A 12,337-nucleotide genomic window follows, 5' to 3' on the forward strand; every position below is an offset into this window, starting at 1 on the left:
CATAGTTTTATATGTATATTGTTATAACTGTATCATAACATATTTACAACTATATATAGCGTGTGTATATATACATATGGTAATACACACATACACCATTTTAAAAATGAAGTATTGACAATGTAGTGAAGATACTGTACTCTTTTACTCCTAAATACTCCACTGTGTATTTTCTATGAACAAATACATTCTCTTACATAGCCATGGAACAATGATCAGAATCTGGAAATTTAACATCATTATAATACCGTTATCTAATCAGAGCCCATATTCAAATCTTGTTAACTGTCTCACTGACTAATGACTGAGCATCATTTTATGTTTATTGACTCCTACTACTTTCTTTAGATGAATCTCACATTCTGCCTCTTCCACTTCGACTGAACTTCCACTCTTGCTGAACCCCCAACCCTCACCATATCAAAGCTCCCTGCTTATAGTAGCTCCAGTCCTGTCATACTCTGTCACTTTCTGGTGCATGCATTTTGATCTGCCTGGCAAACCTATTAATAGATGAAATATACATATATATACACGTATATATATACATATATATACGTATATATATATATATACATCTTGTTACTTAATTTTTAGGTTGCTATTTCTGTGAGACCCCCTCATATCTTTTTAAAAGAAAATTCTCTTTAGGCCTGGTAGCTTGCGCCTATAATCCCTCCACTTTGGGAGGCTAAGGCAGAAGAATTGCTTGAGGCAAGGAGTTTGAGACCAGCCTGGGCAACATAGCAAGACTGTCTCTACAAAAATAAAAATAAGCCTGATGCAGTGGCTTGTGTCTGTATTCCCAGCTAGTTGGGAGGCTGAGACAGGAGGATCACTTGAGCCCAGGAGGCCGAGGCTGCAGTGAGCTGTGATCACACCACTGTGTTCCAGCCTGGGCAACAGAGTGAGACCGTGTCTCTAAGAGAAAGAAATTCTCGGAATGGAAATCTCTATAATTTGTTCTTACTCTTGTTTTAAAGACAGTTAATTGGACTTTACACCATGGCTCACAATCCTAATATGACCCATTTGAAGATTAATCTACCAGTTACTGCCCTTCCTCCCCTTTGGGTAAGATGTGACAGTTCAGATCCTGAAGGTACTTGTTGGCTAGGAGCTGAGCTTATCACAACAAACGACAGCATTACAGGAATTGTCTTATATGTGGTCAGTTGTAAAGGTGAGTGCTCTCTCGTGTGTGTATGTGTGTATTCATTTGTATAGTTACTGTTTCATGTTTTTTACTGAAAATTGATATTGTTATGATGAAAGTACACAAAGTAGAACTTGCATTAATCACCATAAATCTAGTGTGTAGCTTGCAGCATATGGGTGGTATTCCAGAAACACCAGAAACAGATCTCCAAGTCTGGACAGGAGGTTTACACCTCTTTGATTTGAGTTTCATTTTATTTCTGTGTGTATATTATTGAAAATTTTCAATGGAAGATACAAAACTGAATATAATGACAGTATGTTTCCAATCTCAAGACATTTAATTGTATTTTTGGTAGTAGTATTGACCCTCATTCCACTTTATTTACTTATTTTTTTAGAGACATGGCCTCACTCTATAGCACATGTTGGAGTACAGTAGTGCATTCATAGGTGACCGCAGCCTCAAACTCCTGGGCTCAAGTGATCCTCCCACCATATCCTCCTGAATAGCTGGGACTACAGGAGAGCACAACCATGCCCAGCTTATTTTATGTTTAGTTTTAGTTTTTAAGAGACAGGGTCCCACTATATTGCCCAGGCCGGTCTCAAACTCCTAGCCTGAAGTAATCCTTCCACCTCAGCCTGCTAAGTAGCCGGGATTACAGGCAAGTACTGTACACCTGGCTGTTCCACTTAAATTTTTTTTTTTTTTTTAGTTTTTTGAGACAGGATCTTACTCTGTCACCCAGGCTGGAGTACAGTGGCACGATCATGGCTCACTGCAGACTCAACCTCCTGGGCTCAGATAATCCTCTCACCTCAGCCTCCCGAGTAGTTGGGACTACAGGCACATACCACCACACCTGGCTAATTTTTTTTTATTTTTTGTAGAGACAGGATCTTGCTATGTTGCCCAGGCTGGTCTCGAACTCCTGGGTTCAAACAATCCTCCCTTCTCAGCTTCCTAAAATACTGGGATTATATGCGTGAGCCACCATGCCCAATCCACTTTCATTCTCTTAAAAACATTTCACTTACCTGTGATTTAGAATTTAATTTTAACAGTTATTGAGTTGTGGTATACTCCGAATTTGAGGGATTGCAGTTTTCTAGCTCTAACGATGTAATTTTGAGTTGTGCCTTTACATTTTTTCCTTTCATTTCCTATAGCTGATAAAAATTATTCTGTACATCTTGAAAACCTAAAAAATTTACACAAGAAAAGGCATCACTTGTCTACTGTAAGTGTTTTGCTTCTACTCATATTATTTTCTTCAAATTGTTACCAACCTGCCTTCTTAGTGTACAGGGTTTTTTCCATTCCTAAGATGACTAGATATTTTTCTGTAGTATGAAAATGTTTATTTTCATATCAGCTAATGACCAAAATTAAAATACCTTCTTACCTGTTAGCTAATCTTTGTGGTTTAAAACAATTGTCTTATTTTTCCATTCGGGATAAAAGTATGGCATATGTGCTTTTTCTTCTTTTGGGACAAGGATCAAAATAGTTTCGGTAATGGACTTTTGGCCATGTGAAAGCACAGCTAAATGGTCTGCTGGGTGCAATCTTTTCAGGTGTCATCCAAAGGCTTTGCCCAGTACGAGCTCTGTAAGTCCTCTGCCTTGGATGATACAGTCACCACATCACAAACTGCGATCACTTTGGATATTTCCTGGAGTCCTGTGGATGAGATTCTTCAAATCCCTCCACTCTCTTCAGCTGCAACTCTGGTAAGAGTGGGCCCTGTTTCCTTGTCAGGTTCATGAGCCTCCTAAGTGTTGGCTTACTTGCTTATTGCTGGTGCTCCATGCTTCCAGCCTCGGCACTTGCTGCGTGTGAGGCTGGACAACTCTAAAAGGGCCACCTTGCCACTAACGTGTCACCAGGGCAACCAGTGAAAGTTTTGTCAGGTGATCTGATCTTATCAGTTGCCCTCAGCCCTATAGTAATGCAACTTAATTTTCTGGTGATAAAGTCTCTTGAGTGGTGACTCAAGAGGGATCCTTTTTTTTTTTTTTGAGATGGAGTTTCACTCTGTCACCCAGGCTGGAATGCAGTGGCGTGATGGTTGCTCATTGCAGCCCCGAACTCCTGTGCTCAAGCAATCCTCCCACCTCAGCCTCCTGAGTAGCTGGGACTGCAGGCACATGCCACCACACCTAATTTCCCAAGCTGGTTTCAAACCAGCTCAAGTGATCGTCCCACCTCCACCTCCCAAAGTGGCTCACGCTGGGATTATAGGCATGAGCTACTGTGCCTGGCCCTATTATACTTAAAAGGGTGGAGACAGTGGAAACACATCAAGAATCATTATAATAGTAAGCCCTTTTACTGTATATTTATTTATTTATTTATTTATTTATTTATTTATTTTGAGATGGAGTCTTACTCTGTCACCCAGGCTGGAGTACAGTGGCACAATCTTGGCTCACTGTAACCTAACCTCTGCCTCCTGGGTTGGAGCAGTTCTGCCTCAGCTTCCCAAGTAGCTGGGGTTACAGACGTGCACCACCATGCCAGGCTAATTTTTGTATTTTTAGTAGAGACGGGGTTTTGCCATGTTGTCCAGGCTGGTCTTGAACTCCTGACCTCAGGTGATCCACCCACCTCTGCCTCCCAGAGTGCTGGGATTACAGGCGTGAGCTACCACGCCCGGCCTGTATTTCTAGGAATCTGTCTTAAGAAATTAGTCAAAATTGCTAACAAAACTTCATGTGTAAGATAGTGCGGTAATATAGCTGTGTTTCCAAAATACTATAAACAAAACCAGAATGTTCAGTAGGGAATCGTTAAAATAGATTTTTTTTTTTTGAGTTGGAGTCTGGTTGCTCTATCTCCCTGGCTGGAGTGTAGTGGCATCATCTCGGCTCACTGCAACCTCTGCCTCCCGGGTTCAAGCAATTCTTCTGCTTCAGCCTCCCAAGTAGCTGGGACTACAGGTGCACGCCACCACACCCAGCTAATTTTTTTTTTTTTAAGAGATGGGGTTTCTCCATGTTGGTCAGGCTGGTCTGGAACTCCCGACCTCAGGTGATCCGCCCCACTTCGGCCTCCCAAAGTGCTAGGATTACAGGTGCGAGCCGCTGTACTCAGCATTTTTTTTTTTTGTAGTTTTAGTAGAGACGGGGTTTCATCATGTTGGCCAGGCTGGTCTCCAACTCCTGACCTCAAATTACTCGCCCGCCTCGGCCTCTCAAAGTGCTAGCATTATAGCTGTGAGCCACCACACCTGACCTAAAATCGATTTCATAATGAAATATTATACAGTCTTTAAAAGCATGTTTTAAAATCTTGAATGTCAATAATAGGATATGCTTATTATCAAGCAAAAAGAAAAAAAAATTATGAAATTATGTAATGGGATCTCAACTATAATTTTAAATAAATGTATACACAGAAGCCTGGATAGTGTTAATAGTAGTTCCCTCAGAGTGGCACGATTATGGATAATTATATACTTCTTTTGAGACTGAGTCTGACTCTTGTCACTCAGGCTGGAGTGCAGTGGCATGATCTTGGCTCTGCAACTTCCGCCTCCCGGGTTCAAGTGATTCTCCTGCCTCAGCCTCCTAAGTAGCTGATATTACAGGGGCATGCCACCACACCCAGCTAATTTTTGTATTTTTAGTAGAGATAGGGTATTACTGTGTTAGCCAGGCTGGTCTCAAACTCCTGACCTCAAGTGATCCACCTGCCTCGGCCTCCCAGAGTGCTGGGATTACAGGCGTGAGCCACCGCACCTGGCCATGGATAATTATATTCTTTGTACTTTTCCTGTAATAGGAATTGACATATTGACATACATTGGCATTTATGTTACTCTTTTTTTTTTTTTTTTTTTTTTTTTTTTGAGACAGAGTCTTGTTGTGTTGCCAGGTGCCAGCCTGGAGTTCAGTGGTGCAATCTCGGCTCACTGCAACCTCCGCCTCCTGGGTTCAAGTAATTCTCCTGCCTCAGCCTTCTGAGTAGCTGGGACTACAGATTTGCACCACCACGCCTAGCTAATTTTTATATTTTAGTACAGATGGGGTTTCAGTGTCTTGGCCAGGATGGTTTCAATCTCTTGACCTCATGATCCACCTGCCTCGGCCTCCCAAAGTGCTAGGATTACAGGGGTGGGCCACTGCATCTGGCCACTCTTTTTCTTTTTTTATGTTTGCAATCTTAGGTTTGTAAGACGTCGGCCTCTGCCTAGGACAGCACACTGTTGGTTTAGTTAGAAGGAGTCTAATAAAGAGATTTAATGGGAGACTTCATTTTGGTTTGTGATAATCTAAGTTATCACTGAACCCTGACATATGTTTATTTAAATTTCTCCTGCCTTAGCCTCCTGGAAATTCCTTGGGAAAAGGCAGGAGAGCATGTGAGGAGGGCAGTTGTTCCACATAAGTACAATTGTTTGTGGCACAGCAAGAGGATACGGTGGTTTTAATTTAGGTTATTGGATCAAGATGGCAAAATCTATAGTATCTCTGAGTAAGATGTTCTAAATGATGTGTTGACCTAATTTTTCAATTCATTGATCCTTTATGAAATATATTTTTTAATGTATGAAGGATAGTTTGAAATGCAGGTATAACACTTAATGTAGAGAAGATGGGAACAGTAGTGGAAAACTGACAGACTTTGGAAACCTTTCAGAATATTAAAGTGGAACCGGGAGAGCCCAGAGGTCCTTTGAAATATCTCTACAGAGAACTGAAATTTCTTCTTGTGAGTATCCTTCTAGATTTCCCTTCCTGAAATCTCATGTTTTTATAAAAATATGTGCTATTATTGTTTTTACTTAGGTTTGTGTTCTTTAGAATTTGTTCAGATGTTATGTATCCATTAGATGCTCTGACAGTTTGGGCAGTTTAATTTTACTTACGTGGTAGTTGTCCTTAGAATTAACGGGAGCATCTCTCACCCTTTTCTACTGGAATGTTTGATTTTATTATGATCAGCTGCCAATTTATTCCAAATGCATATATAAGACTGGGTGTGTTGGCTCATGCCTGTAATCCCAACACTTTGCCATTACTGCCAAGGCGGGCAGATCATTTGAGGTCAGGAGTTTGAGACCAGCCTGGCCAACATGGCAAAACCCTGTCTCTACTAAAAATATAAAAATTAGCTGGTTGTGGTGGTGGGTGCTTGTAATCCCAGCTACTCAGGAGGCTAAGGCAGGAGAATTGCTTGAACCTGAGAGGTGGAGTTTGCAGTGAGCAGAGATTGTGCCACTGCACTCCAACCTGGGCAACAGAGCAAGACTCCATTTCAAAGACAAACAAACAAAACATATATAAGCTGCTTGTTGATAGCTGAGATTTTGATTAATGCTAAAGATTAATGAGCATGTGTTTCAAGAATTTTGTACTTCAGTAAGTTTAGCTCTAGTCTGCAAATATAATCTCAAGAGAGTACCTCATTTCAATGCAGTGGAAATTCCAAATGTCTTAACCTGTCATACAAAGCCAATTACGATCCAGCAGCTGTCCTACTTTTTTTCTTTTGTTTTTACATTTTTAAAAATAATTTTTTGGAGAGACAGAGTTTCTCCCTATGTTGCCCAGGTTGGTTTTGAATTCCTGGGCAGGAAAATGACATGATCTAGTTAAGAATTCCTCTATCACAAGTGCCAAGGATGGATTCCTAGGAAAGAGAAAATAAAACATTTCTCAACAGAAATGCTATCATCCCCCACTCCTAGCAGGGTCTTTAGAAAAATGTGAAGATGACCAGGCATGGTGGCTCATGCCTATAATCCCAGCACTTTGAGAGGCTGAAGTGGGTGGATCACTTGAGGTCAGGAGTTCAAGACCAGCCTGGCCAACAAGGCGAAACCCCATCTATACTAAAAATAGAAAAAAATTAGCTGGGCATGGTGGTGGGCAGCTGTAATCCCAACTACTGGGGAGCCTGAGGTAGGAAAATCACTTGAAGCTGGTAGGCAGAGGTTTGTAGTGAGCTGGGACTGCATCAGTGCACTCCAGCCTGGGTGACAGAGCAAGACTCTGTCACACACACACACACAAAAAAAGAAAGAAATGGTTCTTACTAAAGCGAAATATGAGATTTCTAGTCTGGGTAATTGAAGGAATGGTGGGACCACAGACAGAAATGAGGGGTTTTGAAAGAGGGTCTAGTCTGAAAAAGATAGTTTCATTTTCAACAATATCAAGTGTTGACAAAGATGTAGAGAAATCAGAACCCTCATGCACTGCTGGCAAGAATGTTAAAATAACTCTGGACAACGGTTATACTTTGGCAGTTCCTCAAAAGTTAAATATAACTCCACCCAAGAGATGCAAAAACATGTCTACACAAAAACTTGTATGTAAATGTTCATGGAAGCATTACTCATAATAGCCAAAAAGTAGAAACAACTGCAATGTCTGATGAATGAACAAAATGTGGCATATCCACACACAATGGGAATGGAATGCTATTTGGCAATAAGAAGGAAACAACTACAGAAAGTAGATTAGTGGTTGCCAGGGGCTGATAGGTCCAGGGTTTCACTTTGAGGTGATGAAAATGTTTTAAAAGTAATTATGGTGATGGTTGTACAACCTGGTAAACATACTAAAAACCACTGAATTGTATGCTTAAAATAAATGAATTTTCCTGCCAGCCTATGGCTCCCACATTTGAGTTGCAACTGAAGTTCCACATTGTTCCACTGGCTCTTGTGGCCTAACTTGACTGCTTCTTCTTAAGTCCACTGAGATATTGTATGTATATGCATACATATTTATATTATTTTAATATACACTTCCACTTACTGTTTACATGTATTCATCCCCAGATTATTTCATTTGTCTTATCTGTTTGTCTTTACCAAAGTTACAAGCATCTCCAGGGCAAACCCAGTATCTTCAGTCTTAAGTCCTCTGTAGCACCTATGCACATAGCATCATTGTTCAGAGCACCATCTTTGGGATCAGAGACCACTGGGTGTATGTCCTGGCACTATCAGTTACTAATTGCGTGACCATGAGCAAGTTACTCAACCTCTCTTAGCCTTAATGAGATGAGAATAATAGTAATATCTACTATAGACTTTCATTAGCATTAAGTAACATGTACTATATATAAAGCACCACAGCAGTACCTGGCATGTAATAAACACTCAAGAAATGTTACTGCAATTAATATTGTGATAACATACATCCTTATTGATTAAACAGTGTTTTCTGCTAACAAGGTTTTGGGGTTTTTAAATCTCCCGTAGGTTTTGGCTGATGGTTTGAGGACTGGTGTAACTGAATGGCTCGAGCCTCTGGAAGCAAAATCTGCTGTTGAACTTGTGCAGGAATTTCTGAATGGTGTATTACTTGTTTTTATTAATTGAGAATTTATACTTGCTATGTTTATATATGTTTCTCTTTAGGCTTGATATTCTTTTTGATTGGTATATATTCAAAGCTATGAGATCTGTTATAGTCAGAGGGACAGCTTTTGTTCTGAATTGCTAACAGTAGAGATCTAAGTCATTGTAAGAATTAATAAGATCTAATTGATATTTGACACTGAAGGAAGCAAGAGATGAAGCAGTAGTCTTTGGATACCTACCATGTGCCTGATGCCATGTGTCAGGGACTTTTCAGTTACCTCGGTTTATCCTCACACCCTACCTGATGGGTGTCTATTATAACCTCCTCCAAAGAGTTCAGTGATTTGCCAAAATCCCCACTTATATTCTAAAATTTCCACTTATACCCCATTTACCATTTGAAAATAGGATTAGGATGGAAATAATTTGGAAAGCAGAAAAATCAAGAGCTAATACACTTTTGCCAATTTCTAGACTTAAATAAGCTGGATGGATTTGGTGATGCTACAAAAGAAGACACTGAGGTAAGTGATTAATATCGGTTAGAAAGATACACAGAAAGAGCATGCATTCATTCATTCATTTATTTAGAGACAGAGTCTCGCCCTGTCCCCAAGCTGGAATGCAATGGTGAGATCTTGGCTAACTATATAACCCCTGCCTCCTGGGTTCAAGCAATTCTCCTGCCTCAGCCTCCCGAGTAGCTGGAATTCCAGGCACGTGCCATCACACCCGTCTAATTTTTTGTATCTTTAATAGAGACGGGGTTTACCATGTTGGCCAGGCTGGTCTCAAACTCTGACCTCATGATCCCCCCACCTTGGCCTCCCAAAGTGCTGGGATTACAGGCTCGAGCCACCGCGCTGGCCAGAAATAGCTTTTAAAATTCAGTTATGCTGACATCTTTCATGTTGTACCATCGCAAATTGATTTGGTAATCAAGACAGCATTTAGGGGGAGTTTTTGTTGATCTTTAATGTCAGCACTGGTTATTGTTTTCCTTAAGAACGGATAAATATTTTAATTTTTTTTTTTTTTTGAGACGGAGTCTCACTCTATCGCCCAGGCTGGAGTGCAGTGGTGTGATCTTGGCTCACTGCAACCTCCACCTCCCAGTTCAAGTGATTCTCCTGCCTCAACTTCCCGAGTAGCTGGGACTACAGGTGTGTGCCACCATGCCTGGCTAATTTTTTGTATTTTTAGTAGAGACGGGGTTTCACTGTGTTAGCCAGGATGGTCTCGAACTCCTGACCTCATGATCTGCCCACCTCAGCCTCCCATTGCTGGGATTACAGGTGTGAGCCACTGTACCTGTTGGCCTTTTTTTTTTTTTTTTTTTTAAACAGTCTTGCTCTGTCACCCAGGCTGAAATGCAGTGGCTCCATCACAGCTCCTTGCTGCCTTGACCTCCAGGGCTCAAGTGATCCTCCCACCTCAGCCTCCTGAGTAGCTAGGACTACTGCTGTGCAACACCCTGCCTGGCTGATTTTTAAATTTATTGTAGAGATGGGGTCTCATTGTGCAGACTGGTCTTGAGCTCGTGGACTCAAGTGATCTACCTGCCTTGGCCTAGTGTTGGGATTACAGGCATAGCCACTGTGCCTAGCCAGAACTGATAAATATTTTTGAAGAGAACGTTAATATATGTATTATTCATTGCTCAATTGCAGAGAAGTAGAAATGAATATGTTAATATTACTATAAGATGGTTCTAGTATCATATATTAATATAATGTAAGATGGTGCTGTTAAACTAGATATATTCTCATCTGAAAAGTAGGAAAATGGAGACCAAGGTAATTTGTTCTTTTTTTTTTTTTTTTTGAGATGGAGTCTCGCTCTTCTTGCCCAGGCTGGAGTGCAGTGGGGCGATCTCAGCTCACTGCAACCTCTGCCTCCCAGGTTCAAGTGATTCTCCTGCCTCAACCTCCTGAGTAGCTGGGATTACAGGCACCTGCCACCACGCCCAGCTAATTTTTTTGTATTTTTAGTAGAGACAGGGTTTCACTATGTTGGCCAGGCTGGTCTTGAACTCCTGACCTCAGGCGATCCACCCGCCTCTGCCTTCCAGAGTGCTGGGATTACAGGCTTGAGCCACTGCAACTGGTGGTAATTATTTTTTTTACATGGAAGGAAAGCTGAATGCTCACTTTTAGGCACCATAGTTTTAAAACAATATTAAGGGTTTTGTTTTTCACTCTTGATTTGTATCTCATTAGGGAATGAAGTTGTAGAAAATGCATTCATGTCTGTGTGTGTGTTCATGAATCCATAATTTCTCAGAGCAGCATTTCAAAGCTTAAATTATTTCACTTAAAAAAAACCCAAACAAACTGAGTATTCTCTGAAGCTTGCTTCTTTTTCAGACAGTGAAGCATGACGCCGCTGCCGTTGATTGTTCAGTCAAACGTCTTTTCGAAGTGCGGAGTGATCTTGATTTTGCTGAGCAGCTGTGGTGCAAAATGAGCAGTAGTAAGTGTCCATCAGGATTCAGATTTTTCCTTTTATTTCTTAGGTTTAAGTATTTTGGAGATAATACAGTGTGTGCCACTATTCTTGTGTGGATGTCTGGTTTGTACTTTATCCACTTCATTTCTGATAATACATTGGTACATTTTGCTTAAGAATTGTACTAAGACAAAGTAATTTGTAGAATTATCCTTTTCTCTGCCTTTTTAAGAATAAGACTTAGGTAATTTTCATGCTCTGCTTATATGAACGAAAACATATACTTTACGGAAATTATTAGAAAAAGGAAAAGATATTCTTTAATATTTTACTAAGCATATTTTTTTCACAATCTGAGTTTATTTCTTTAGAAATGCATTAAATCTTTTTTTTTTTGCCTCTCTCTTTCTCTTTCCCCTACCCATGAAGTACAGATTCTTGCCTTCTACTTCATTTGTGTATCCTTAAGATTAATGATGTATTTGATCTGTAGAAATACCCTGAAAATAATGTTCCACTGACTTGTTTCCCAAGGTGTGATTTCATACCAAGACTTGGTGAAGTGTTTCACATTGATCATCCAGAGTCTACAACGTGGTGATATACAGCCATGGGTAGGTTTAGTAGTGTGTGTCAGATCATTTTCTCAGTAGTATATCATCATGGTTAAAGATACAGGCTCTGAAGATGACTGCCTGAGTCTGAATTCCAGCTCTGATACTTTCTAGTTGTGTAAAGTTGGGCAGGTTCCTTTACTTTTCTGTGCCCCAGCATTCTCATCTGTAAAGGTAAGAATAGTATCTACCTCATAATGTTCCAGGATTGACTAATGTTATCCATGTAATGCACCTTGTGCCTGGCTCATAGTTAAGTGCTCAGTAAATGTAAACTCTGATATTGTCATTGTTAAGTGTTGCTGTGAATGAGCATTCTCATGTACTACTGATGAGAATGGAAGTTGGGATATTCTCTAAAAAGCAATTTTGGTAATGTATGGAGAGCCTCACAATGTATCATGGCCTTTAAACCAATAATTCTTAGAATGTATCCTAAGCTCATACTCAGAAACATGTATCAAGACTTTATGTATCAGAATAATCATTGCAGTCTCATTTATATTGGCATCAAATTTTAAATGACCTAAATTTCCCTTGCTAATGCAACAGCTAAGTAAATAATGATATAGCTACATATGACATGTGTAATAGTTGCTGAAAAAATGATGCTGACACATAATGTGGAGAAATGCTTACAATATTCAATAAAAAGGAATATATACAATTGTATACAAATGCAACTTTTGGAGAGAAAAATCTGGAAACAAATATGCTAAAAATCGTAAGAGCAGCCGTGTGTGGTGGTTCATGCTTGTAATCCAAGCACTTTGGAGGCCAAGGCGGGCGGAT

At 40.2% G+C, this 12,337-nt stretch overlaps 1 protein-coding gene across 3 annotated transcripts in view; it reads left to right on the forward strand.

Moving 5' to 3' along the window:
* ZWILCH (zwilch kinetochore protein) overlaps nt 1–12,337 on the forward strand; it is a 45,636-nt gene that overhangs the window by 8,302 nt on the left and 24,997 nt on the right. For all 3 annotated transcript variants that reach the window (XM_064361462.1, XM_012454519.2, XM_064361463.1), the window contains exons 5-12: nt 984–1,183; nt 2,332–2,402; nt 2,740–2,895; nt 5,807–5,878; nt 8,382–8,475; nt 8,958–9,007; nt 10,850–10,955; nt 11,466–11,545. In XM_064361462.1, coding sequence (XP_064217532.1) covers nt 984–1,183; nt 2,332–2,402; nt 2,740–2,895; nt 5,807–5,878; nt 8,382–8,475; nt 8,958–9,007; nt 10,850–10,955; nt 11,466–11,545 — 829 coding nt within the window. The remainder of the gene's footprint in view (nt 1–983; nt 1,184–2,331; nt 2,403–2,739; nt 2,896–5,806; nt 5,879–8,381; nt 8,476–8,957; nt 9,008–10,849; nt 10,956–11,465; nt 11,546–12,337) is intronic.

Source organism: Aotus nancymaae, unplaced genomic scaffold (assembly GCF_030222135.1).
Source record: "Aotus nancymaae isolate 86718 unplaced genomic scaffold, 86718_ANA_hifiasm-v0.15.2.pri h1tg000041l, whole genome shotgun sequence".
Lineage (NCBI taxonomy): Eukaryota > Metazoa > Chordata > Mammalia > Primates > Aotidae > Aotus > Aotus nancymaae.